The following is a 12102-nucleotide window of genomic DNA, read 5'->3' as shown; positions in this document are numbered from 1 at the left end:
TGCTATAAACAGAGCTAAGCGATTCCACAACCAACGGATCAGATCAGAATTTTACAGTCCTGCCACATCCAGTCATGAATGGTGGTGGACAATTAAACAACTAATGGGAGGAGGAGGCTCTGCAAACATCCTCAATGATGGCGGAGTCCAGCACGTAAGTGCAAAAGACAAGGCTGAAGCATTTGCAACCATCTTCAGCCAGAATGTGCTGAGTGGATGATCCATCTTGGCCTCTTCACGATATCCCCACCATCACAGAAGCCAGTCTTCAGCCAATTTGATTCACTCCACGTGATATCAAGAAACGGCTGAGTGCACTGGATACAGCAAAGGCTAAGAGCCCCGACAACATCGCAGCTGTAGTGCTGAAGACTTGTGCTCCAGAACTAGCCGCGCCTCTAGCCAAGCTGTTCCAGTACAGCTACAACACTGGCATCTACCCGACAATGTGGAAAATTGCCCAGGTATGTCCTGTCCACAAAAAGCAGGACAAATCCAATCTAGCCAGTTACCGCCCCATCAGTCTACTCTCAATCATCAGCAAAGTGATGGAAGGTGTCGTTGACAGTGCTATCAAGCGGCACTTATTCACCAATAAGCTGCTCACCGATGCTCAGTTTGGGTTCCGCCAGGACCACCCGGCTCCAGACCTCATTACAGCCTTGGTCCAAACATGGATAAAAGAGCTGAATTCCAGAGTTGAGGTGAGAGTGACTGCCCTTGACATCAAGGCAGCATTTGACCGAGTGTGGCACCAAGGAGCCCGAGTAAAATTGAAGTCAATGGGAATCAGAGGGAAATCTCTCCAGTGGCTGGAGTCATACCTAGCTCAAAGGAAGATGGTAGTGGTTGTTGGAGGCCAATCATCTCAGCCCCAGGACATTGCCGCAGGAGTTCCTCAGGGCAGTGTCCTTGGCCCAACCATCTTCAGCTGCTTCATCAATGACCTTCCCTCCATCGTAAGGTTAGAAATGGGAATGTTCGCTGATGATTGCACATTGTTCAGTTCCATTCGCCACCCCTCAGGTAATGAAGCAGTCCGTGCCCGCATGCAGCAAGACCTGGACAACATCCAGGCTTGGGCTGATAAGTGGCAAGTAACATTCCTGCCAGACAAGTGCCAAGCAATGACCATCTCCAACAAGAGAGAGTCTAACCACCTCCCCTTGACATTCAACGGCATTACCATCGCCGAATCCCCCGCCATCAACATCCTGGGGGTCACCATTGACCAGAAACTTAACTGGACCAGCCATATAAATACTGTGGCTACGAGAGCAGGTCAGAGGCTGGGTATTCTGCGGCGAGTGACTCACCTCCTGACTCCCCAAAGCCTTTCCACCATCTACAAGGCACAGGTCAGGAGTTTGATGGAATACTCTCCACTTGCCTGGATGAGTGCAGCTCCAACAACACTCAAGAAGCTCGACACCATCCAGGACAAAGCAGCCTGCTTGATTGGCACCCCATCCACCACCCTAAACATTCACTCCCTTCACCATCGGTGTACAGTGGCTGCAGTGTGTACCATCCACAGGATGCACTGCAGCAACTCGCCAAGGCTTCTTCGACAGCACCTCCCAAACCCGCGACCTCTACCACCTCGAAGGACAAGGGCAGCAGGCACATGGTAACAACACCACCTGCACTTCCCCCTCCAAGTCACACAGCATCCCGACTTGGAAATATATCGCCATTCCTTCATCGCCGCTGGGTCAAAATCCTGGAAGTCCCTACCTAACCGCACTGTGGGAGAACCTTCACCACATGGACTGCAGCGGTTCAAGAAGGCGGCTCACCACCACCTTCTCAAGGGCAATTAGGGATGAACAATAAATGCTGGCCATGAACGAATAAAAAAAATAAAACAAATTAAAAAAATACTCATACCAAGTCCCATTAACACATCACCCCTGTGTTCGCTGATCTACATTGGCTCCTGGTCCACCAGTGCCTCGATTTTAAAATCTCTTCCTTGTTTTCATGTCCCTCCATGGCCTCGCCCCTCCCTGTCTCTGTAACCTCCTCCAGCCCTACAACCCTCCAAATCTCTGCGATCCTCCAATTCTGGCCTCTTGTGCAGCCCTGATTTTAATCACTCCACCATTGACAGCCGTGCCTTCAGCTGCCAAGGCCCTAAGCTCTGGAATTCCCTCCCTAAACTTCTCCGCCTTGCTACCTCTCTCTCCTCCTTTAAGACGCTCCTTAAAACCTACCTTTTTGACCAAGCTTTTGGTCACCTAACCTACTATCTCCTTATGTGGCTCGGCGTCAAATTTTGTTTGATAACGCTCTTGTGAAGCGCCTTGGGACGTTTTACTACATTAAAGGCGCAATATAAATTCAAGTTGTCGTTGGTAGCAGGCTATTCTACTGTACTCGAGTCAGCTCCTGTTCTCACCCAATGTCCACACATTCAGCAAGGGTCAGTAGATAGCAGTTGGGAATAGGAATCCTGGCTGATTGTTTTTTTCCTCCTTAACTCAGGTTATTGTAACACTCCAGCTGCTTCCCTGGCTGAGAACTTAACATAAACCAGGGACCAAACGTGGGACCCTATGGACTGTAACGGGTGGTTCATTAACCAATTGAGGAGCTCTATTAACCTAACCCAGGCTTATTAATAGCCCTTTTATTGAAGTGCACTTGCAGTATATTTTCTCTTGTTATCTACTAACAACAAGTTTCATGTGTATGTACATGAAATGCCTTAGAAAGATAATTCCCAAAATGGATCCTTTCAAACCCAGCCACAATAAATGCAAACACAACTTTACAACTCTCAGAATTCAGTGCGGGTGATGAGTTTCTGTGCAGAAATGGATGGTCAGGAAAGTGTTTGCACTACAGCTTTAATGTTTGACTAACCCATGTATACACTCCAACCTGAGAGGACAAACGTAAGAAAATCAAACAGTCTGACTACAATTCTGAGGGATTGTAAACTGATAGAACACAACTTCCAAATGTATGCAGGCCATTCATTAGTGAGGCCAACTGAACATTTTAGCAGGCAGTTAATCCTTCAAAGAAACTAATTGGCAAATCGAATTGTTTCTGGTTAATTTATTTTGCATAAATATTAAATTATGTTTAATTAGCTAGTGTACAGTTGCTGTTGTGTGTCATATTTGTAACTGTCGTGGTCTTCTGTTGCTTTGCACGCGTAAACTTGCTGTACACTATTGGATATTTGGTGACACCCGCTTGTGCAGAATGTTTAGGAAAAAGATTTTTAGCGATGACTATGAAAGTTGGAGAGCAGGTAATAAGGCTGTCATTTATTTGAAGGATTCAGTAACACATAAGCCTCAAAAATAGTTGAAGGATGTTAGGTGAACATTGAGAGTAAATATTAAGCCTTGTATACTTCTGTACTACTTTAGTTAAAAGTAACGCTGAATTAACATGGAAGACACTGATATAATTACAGAATCCTTTGATGATTGATGGGGAGGATGTCATTGAATTATTTCACAGTGCTAATGCAGAGATGCGATTTGTAAAGGAAGTAAGAGCCAGCTATATGTTATGATGGTTGTGAATATATCTCTAATGAATGGAGCTTAAATTATGCTGACTAGGCTTTGTTTTTGTTGAAATAGAATTGGCCGAATGTAATGGGAAATATCAGAGCATTGTAGACAGAACTTCATTATCCATTGCTGCCTAGATGTTTTATCATTTATCATTTGCGTAATCTTCCGCAATCTTAACAAGCAAGCCCTCAATGAGCAAATGAATTTCCTTGCTGCATCCTTCATTCTGCAATTAGTTGATAAGATTTAGCGAGGAAATAGTGTTTGGATTCAGTTAAATTACTGCCAGCTCTTAGCAGTCCAATCAGAGTAGTGGAAATATGTCCTAAAGCTTTATGAAGCAAAGTAAATAACCCTGTAATAAGTATTATGGGTTTTCCATCCCCAAGATTGATGGAAAAGCTACAAAGGCTAAGGATTTTACATAAAATTGAAGGGGAGGGAAAATTGTTTTCCTTTTTGTTAATCCCTGTGTTCCCCCACCCCCACAGCACTGTATTGCTATTAAAACATTGACACCATTACTAAGGCATACAGACCAGACGGTCCCAGGTTGATCCTTGGTCTGTGTTAAATTACCTGGCCTCACCCAGGGCAGTGTTGGGATGCTGTAATTGGGCCGAGTCCCTGGAATTGGGAGTAGAAAAATTGGCCAAGGTTCCCATTCATAATCTCTATTCAGTGACTCCTGCTGGAAAGTGTGTATGTGTGTGTTTGTGAATGTCAGGTAAGGACAGGAACGGACTCAACTTTGATTCCCTTATGGTAGAATAGCCTGCTAACAATCACTGTCCAGGCTCACACATGGAGAATGGCCACTGGAGAGCTGATGACACAGGCAGAACTGCACCCCACTGCGGCTGGAGGGGAGGGGGAGGGGAGGGAGCCAGTGGGCACTAAGTTCCAGTCAGTAGATTACTGAATGAAGCGAGTGTTTAAAGACCATAAAAATGTAAAGACTGAGGACGACAATAACAAATTCTATAGCATATTCTAATAGTGGGACATGAATATGATTTTAAAACTTGCAGTATTATTTTTCTTTGTGTATCCTGTTATAAATCAATATTGGCCTGGAATTTCCTCAGAGCTGCTCCACATGACTTCGCTGGAAGTGCAGCGGAAACCCTCTTTGTGTTTTTGCCACGCTTTGGACGAAGTTACGGCAACGGAGTGGGAGCAGCTCCGGGGAAATTCCGGGCTATTTCAGATATTTCAGAAAAAATATGCACCTTCTGCAGTGTTGTTGTGTAACACATAGTTTAAAACTGGTTTAACATGTTTTATTCACCCGATATATTATGTGTTTTGGACCCCTCATCTTCCCCCACCCTCTTCTCCCCAAATGTTGTTATTTTAAAGGAATGCTTCAATCCACACTTTGAGATATAAATTGGACTTTCTGGTAACAGACAAGGAGTCTACCGAGTCCCCTGGAAGGTTAGTTCCCTTATTGTAAAGCACACCATATGTAGATCACAGTACGTGTTGCTACTGCTATTAATATGCCTCACTTGAATTTTATGTTCCTGTAAATTGCTGTAAGATATCCCAGTACCTTGTGATTGTTTTCCTATTACGTTATCCAATAACAGTTTAGAGGGAAATGGATTCAAGTGAGGCAGACTTGGTGCCAGTGTCCAATGCAGACTAGATGTTCGTTACAAGTAATTTTTTCCTTTCAAAATAGGGAGGACTTTGTAGACAATCTATCTATTACCAGCAAGTCCCAATCAAACATTTACAAAAACTAACAAACAGGCCTACAAACATAACATAAAAACTTGTATACAATGTTCAACATGGAGAAAGGTAAACAATTCTCCTAAACAAAGTGGAGAGTACAACACTTAAAGATGGAATCTAACATCTACATTAGAACTGGAATCGATATTGGCGCTTTCTGTATTTTGAATTTTGTCTTGAAAAGGGAGAGAACCAAGTCAGCAGGGACCTAATTATTACAGGTCTAAGACATGGAGGGGAGCTGAGCAGCCCAAACAGGCTCAGTTGAAGAGGAGTCTTTTTTGGTGAACTGTTGCCTTGTAGCCCAGAACCTTTAGTAGAGAGCTACGTCAGACGTTTACCCTCGATCAAAAGGGCCACCTGAGTAGCACTCCTATAACTTCTGTACCATGTATCTGCAGTTGGAACTGTGGCCGACTTCCAGTTGCCAAGAACGGTTTTGGCAATTACAAGACCATAAAGAAACAACCTAGTATTAAGCTGGAATCGCCCAATGTTGCTAAAGTGGGGGGAGTAGGTTGTTTTAACTGGAAGTTACTTTGGAGGAAGGAAAAGAACCTTTCTATTATTTCAGAGTTGCCCCACAATCCAAAAAGGGTGCCTAACTCCTCCAGTTCAAAGTTGAAAATGGTGTCTTGATGTTCCTTATGTGGCAACTGGAAATGTACCTCCCTTCTATTTTAGAGGCGTAGGCTAAATTCTAAAATAGCAAGACTGTCCCAGAAAAAATGAGTGGTGAGTAAAGTGCCATAAATGGATTACCTTCCAGTCATTCAGTGGTAAATTGTAGTGAGAAATAATGTTCTGTTTATCTTTTTCTGAAAATCCAGTTTCCTTTCTGTTACAGACCGCCAAAAAGTTTGAGCGACAGCCAAGCCTATGCTCCCAGCTTTCAATGATGAAAGTAAGAAACAGTATGGCCAGTACAAGCGATACAGAAGATGGACTATCTCATTTTCTACATGGAAGTTCTACTGCTTCGTCAATCCGTGAGCATCAAATAAATGGCACTTTTGTTCGCCTTTCTTGCACATAATAAGAAATTGAGATGATTTTCAGGATTTAATCACACACAATCAAACTAACTGTTGCCCAATCAAACTAACTGGCTTAACCAGGAGGTTGGCTTCATTCAGACCAAACCAACCCATAAACATCAAACAGAGCTTTCAGAACCTTATGTCCTAAAATCCTTAAAGTGATACTGTAATATGATCTATAAAAGGAACTTAACATAACCTACTGTCCTTAAAGCTAACACCTAATATTAGCCACTGAGGCACATGCTCCACACTGGGTCCAGCTCATATTCCATTCCCCCTCTGAGACCAGTCATCAACCTGATACTCCGTGCTTCCCAAATAATTATATCCTATATCCAGTTATGCTTCTTGTAGGTTATAGCCACACGCACTTCAAACTGACCATGATGGCCAACCAACAAACACTTTGACCATAAGCATTTTTAGTAATTTAAGAATATAAGAAAGCATAGAGTGCTAAAATGCCTTCAGTCCATCAAACCCATTCCTTCCACAGATCATATAGAATGCTCTGTATCACAGACTCTAAACCACCCATTTAATCTCCTGAAGAAAAATTCTGTAAAGTTTCTCCGTCACTTAAGATAAATCGAGCAAAACTCAAGAACATTTTTCTATATTTCCTCCCTGATGTAATCGTGCAACGGCAAATAAATTTTCACTAATTTTGTCCAAAAAAAAGTGACATCTGATTAAAAACTTTCCAAGCAGATTCATCCTTTTTGACGTGGCCCAACAGACTAACCCTCAGCTGATTCTGTCTTCTGACCTAATTCCATGCCCATCTGCACGAATTCAAGGTTGTTATGGTAGCAGTGTGCTCCCTTGTGTGTATCTGTGGATTTTTTGTGCCTGAAGTTAACACTTTGTGTTATTCTCATTTTGTGAAAAGGAACTAACCTGCAAGACTGCTCTAATTTGTTTGAGTGGAGTCAACTGCTGCACTTTGTTCATGCTCGATCAAATTGTGACTAACTACATAGTCCCAGGTACTGGATAAAATAGGTCACTGCATTATTATAAACCCACAATTTAAATTGTTCTAGTTACAGAGAAACCTTGATTAAATCACTAGGTCTTAGAGGAAAAATTCATTCATCAAAGTTTTGATGACTCATGTTAACTAGAGTGCCCTTAGAAGACATTGTACCAGAATGTTGTGGGTTGAAACACTGCTCCAGGACTCGGGCACATAGCCCAGACTGGCACTTTAGTGCAGTACTGAGGGAGTGCTGCATTATCAGAAGTGGTGTCTTTTGAACTGGACATAAAAGATCCCATGGTACTATTTGAAGAAGAACAGAATAATAGAAATTACTCTCATTACTGGAAACCACAATTTTGAACCTTTAATAGTATTGGAAGGACTTACATGAGTTACAATTTTTAACAAATCTGACCTTAAAGGTAATGGTGCAAGGTTTAAAATGTTTTGCCTAATTTGTAACTCATGATTAATTGTAAACTTATTTGAGTCATTGGTTGCTTTTCTGTATTTTCCCCGCAACAGTGGATGATGCCTAGTTGTAATCTTTCTTAAGTATTAAGGTTTCAACAATGGAGTCCTAGCCAGATTTCATTGGTTGCTTGTCATTCAAATCTGCCCATGTTATGATGTGTCTTTTTCTTTTTAAATTCTTGACTGGACTGTGCTGTACTTTACCTTATTATTAAGTGGGAAAATTTGGTTTTATTTATGTCCACGTGTTGGGAGAATGTGTAACGAGTTCTGTAGTTGCTATTCTCTGCTTTAATTTTTTTGTACCTATGTCTAAATTACAAACTTCTGTGCTGCAGTGAAATAGGCACAATATCCAACACTGTAGCTCTAATGGCTCAATGGATAAATGTTCCGCATCATGTGGTACTGAGCCATACAGGTTAGAAACATCCCACGCTGATCCTTGGTCTGAGTGATTTTAATGCGAATGATGCAGTTGCCCTCAGCCTTAAGGAGAGATGGGGTAAAGGGAGAAAATCCCACACTGTTACAGTAGCAGTGACAAATATATGTAGGTTAACAAAAACACATTTTAGCATGAGCATGGAAAAACCTTGTCTGACCTTTGAATGACCTTTAAGAGTTGTCGTTCAGTTCTAATTATTGGTCAGGGATGTTTGTTGTGTGATTAGCGATGAGCATCCAGATTGTTTTGAAAATTTGCATTTGATACATGAAATTTGGATGGTCTGAAATGGTTTTTATTTCTAGCACCAAAAAAAACCTGCATCTTTCTGTTCCTTCCAACAACAAACACTGGAAGCCCCTAATGAGGCATAAACACTGTCTGGCTGTTTAGTGCATGCACACAACTGCCATGATAGTATTGCATCTGGGCAGAATGGGAAACAGCTGGCAAAATGGAAACTTGCATGCACAATAAGGTATGTTTCTTAAGGTGGTAATGAATCTCATTGAATTTGACATCACTAAATCTTCTATGCTAGTTGCCCTTTCAACTTAATTAAGATTGATTAAAAATGTAGATTTCTTTCCCATATGATCTCTTCAGTTTGGATAATTTTCAAAAAAAAAATGTTTGCTCATCTCTAGCAGTTGAGGGTTGTGTATGTGACTACATTTAGTGTATCCCTTCAATCTGCACAAATGCTGTTGCACCAGAGTTAAAACTTAATGTAATACTTCAATATCGGCTGGTATTAACCACATGTATTTGAATAAAACAAGGCTTACTAATGCAAGACTTTTTCTTTGTTCCCCAAGATTTCAGGTGGACTCTGTGTGATATTTAGTAACTGTGAACAGTAATTTACTCTTCTGTTTTCAATCAGATAAGTCCAGCTCCATTTATGCAACTGATCATAGGTAGATTTTCAATGATTGACATTGATGGATGGATAGAAAATCTTTATTTACAAAGATGTCAAGGTTTCAAGTGGGCCTGTGGAGCTGGACAAGTAGTCGTTTCTGAGGCAGGAATAGACAAATGTTATCATCATTTTGCATGATTACATTTGTAATACTGTTTAGTTCTATTATGTTCAGTTTTAATTCGCAGAATATTCTTATTTAATTTTTATTGTCAGATTTCTTTGCCTATGGGAATTTTAATATTCAGAATAATTTCTTTGGATGTGCTCAATAAATTAACTTGCATGCTGTTTGATGTAATGATTGTAATCAAGCATAATACTGAGCGCAGAGTAATTGAGTGGCTTTTATTTTGCCAATATAAGGAAAATATTTAATTGAGAAGCTATTCAGAATCTAAATAGCAAGTAAGCCCGTTGTCAGAATGATTGCAGATATAAACAACCATGTAAATTAACATTTTCTCATTTATTATTGCTGAACTTTTAAAATCTAAATAGGGATTAATTCAAGTGGGAATATAATTAGGTTCCATTTTGTTAGAGCCTCCATCCGAAGAAGAAGCTAATCAAGTTTGTACAAAAAGTTCTCTGTGCATTATTGCCAATTAACTTGGATGAGAACATTTAATTGCAGAGAGATTTTTATTTTTGTTTCTGTTTTCTATTAAATACAACAGAGAGGTCCCCATATACTAGGACTTCGGGAAAAATGAGATCCATTGAGGAAACTATTGAGGATGATGTCTTTGAGCCGCCTTCACCAGTTGTCCATTTGGCTCCCGACTGGTCCTGAGCAAAACAAAATGGAATGTTCCTAGCAGAGAGAAGCTCTTGTCTGCTGGAGAGTACAAGAATCTTACAAATAAGTCCTATTGTTTTTAACCACTGAACCACCAATACACAGCCAGCTTTGGCAACTGTGTAAAATACACGAAGGTCCAGGATTTGGCATGTGTTCATTTGCTTTATCACCCCATCACATTTCTGTTCCTTTCTTAAATTTGTTGTTGGCTATGAGGTGTGAAACAATGCACTCATGACTTGAGCCTTTGTGGGCAACTCAATGCACATTAACACGTCAACCATTTGATTGAAGCACCATTAGATTTTTTTCCACCATTCACACTTTTGTTCAAAATGTGTAATCTTATTAAAGATAAAAGCAGATTAATTCAGTTCCACATATGTTGCAGTAATAAGGTTAATGATTGGAATTGATTGGTGAGGGTCAGTGGCAGAGCTGTTAGTTCTCTGTTAAAAAATCTCCGAGTTCTTTAAGCTAAGATTTGGTTACATGCTTGTGTTCTTACCCAAGTCAAGTTGAAAATAATTTGTTAGGGTCATTATTGCTACTTCTGCTTTTTGAATAGTATGGGTCACTAAAGACAGCCTGGCCAGGAAAAGAGCTATCTATCATGGGCTCCTTGATGCACTAAACCAGGAAGCAGTCATGCTGAATAATGACAAGCTCATCAATGGTAATGACAAGCTGGTATCCCATCAGCACTATCTTCCTTTGCTCACTCACCCTTCTAGTATTGTCATAAAGTTATAGGTTCTCCCTATTTTTCCTGGTGGTCTGTAGTAAACCCCAAATATCCTGGCCCATTTCTCAGTAAATACATCTAGCAGCTGATTTTTCTTTGGTGTGGGGTGGGGGTACCATTACTCTTCAGAGGTTAGCGGGCTAAGCATAGTAAGAGATTGGGGGCACTACTCACAAATAAATCTGTCAAGGATGAATGGACAGTCTTCAAAATTGTTACACAGTGCACACAGGAGATTTCACACTCCTAAGCTTGTCAAAGTCGAAATATACTTTTTAAATGCTCCAAAATGGATCAACAGGAAAAGTAATAGTGGTGAACAATGATTTACAGAGCCTGAAAGAGAGATGGTGAGGGTGAGCATTGGACAGCTTGTCATCACCATTGATGAGCTTGTCATTACCATTGATGAGCTTGTCATTATTCAGCATGACTGCTACCTGGTTTAGTGCATCAAGGAGCCCATGATAGATAGCTCTTTTCCAGGCCAGGCTGTCTTTAGTGTCTTTAGAATACAATATCATACAAAAGCAGTTTAAAATCTATATTACTGACTTAGATGAAGGGACCGAGTGTCATGTATCCAAGTTTGCTGACAATACAAAGCTAGGTGGGAGAGTAAGCTGTGAGGAGGACCAAGGGCATGATTTTGACCCTGAGCCGGGAAGGGGCGGGGGTGTCAAATTTGCGGACGGGAAACCTGGAAGTACGTGGGATTTCGATGTAAAGACATTTTTTTTGTCGGTTTGCCATCCGACTGACCGGCCTGATTGTCAGGTGGAAGGGAGAGCAGCCAGGGAGAGGACGTGTTCAGGTACGTCTTCAGGTAAGTCTTTGATTGTATGGATTGGGGGGGGGGGCAGCATGGGTGGGCATGGGGGCACCGGTGGGCATGGGGGTCAGGGGTCGGTGTCGGGACCAGTGGTCATCGTGGGGATCCGCAATTGTTGGCGGGGGGGGGAATCGGATGTCCACGATCGATTGAGGGGGGGCGGTCGGAGATCGGGGGGGGGATTCTGCGATCCTTTCGGGGGTGGGGTGCGCGATCGTTGGCGGGGTGGGGGGGGTCAGAGATCGGGGTGGGGGGGTTGTTGCAGGTAGGCTTGTTGGGCCTGGGGGAAGCATTCCTGCTCCTCCAGGCCCACAAGCTGTGCCAGAAAGGCACTTACCTGCAGTTTCAGGCCTTCTCACCTCCTCTCACGAGGCTTGAAGGAGAAGGCCTGGGAATCGCGGCCCCCAGGGGTTGAAATTGCAAAATCTGCAAAAGTGGAGGCCTGCAGCCTCCTTGAAAGATTTTAGTGACCAACCCGCCTCCTGGGAGTGAGTTGGTCGCCCGTCCCTCGTTTCGCCCCGGTGAAAACCAGAAATGGGCGGGTTGGAGTCAGGTTGGGA

General features: G+C 42.1%; 1 protein-coding gene across 1 annotated transcript in view; it reads left to right on the top strand.

The window, feature by feature from the left end:
• The window catches only part of bves (blood vessel epicardial substance), a 53193-nt gene extending 42859 nt beyond the window's left edge, over positions 1-10334 (top strand). Inside the window, exons 9-10 of the mRNA XM_067985301.1 lie at positions 6133-6274; positions 9841-10334. Coding sequence (XP_067841402.1) covers positions 6133-6274; positions 9841-9956 — 258 coding nt within the window. The 3' untranslated portion in view covers positions 9957-10334. The remainder of the gene's footprint in view (positions 1-6132; positions 6275-9840) is intronic.
• Positions 10335-12102: the final 1768 nt, after the last annotated feature.

This window comes from Heptranchias perlo, chromosome 5 (assembly GCF_035084215.1).
Source record: "Heptranchias perlo isolate sHepPer1 chromosome 5, sHepPer1.hap1, whole genome shotgun sequence".
Classification (NCBI taxonomy): Eukaryota; Metazoa; Chordata; class Chondrichthyes; order Hexanchiformes; family Hexanchidae; genus Heptranchias; species Heptranchias perlo.
Note: the sequence above shows the minus strand (reverse complement) of the source record. Positions and strands in the feature narration are given on the sequence as shown.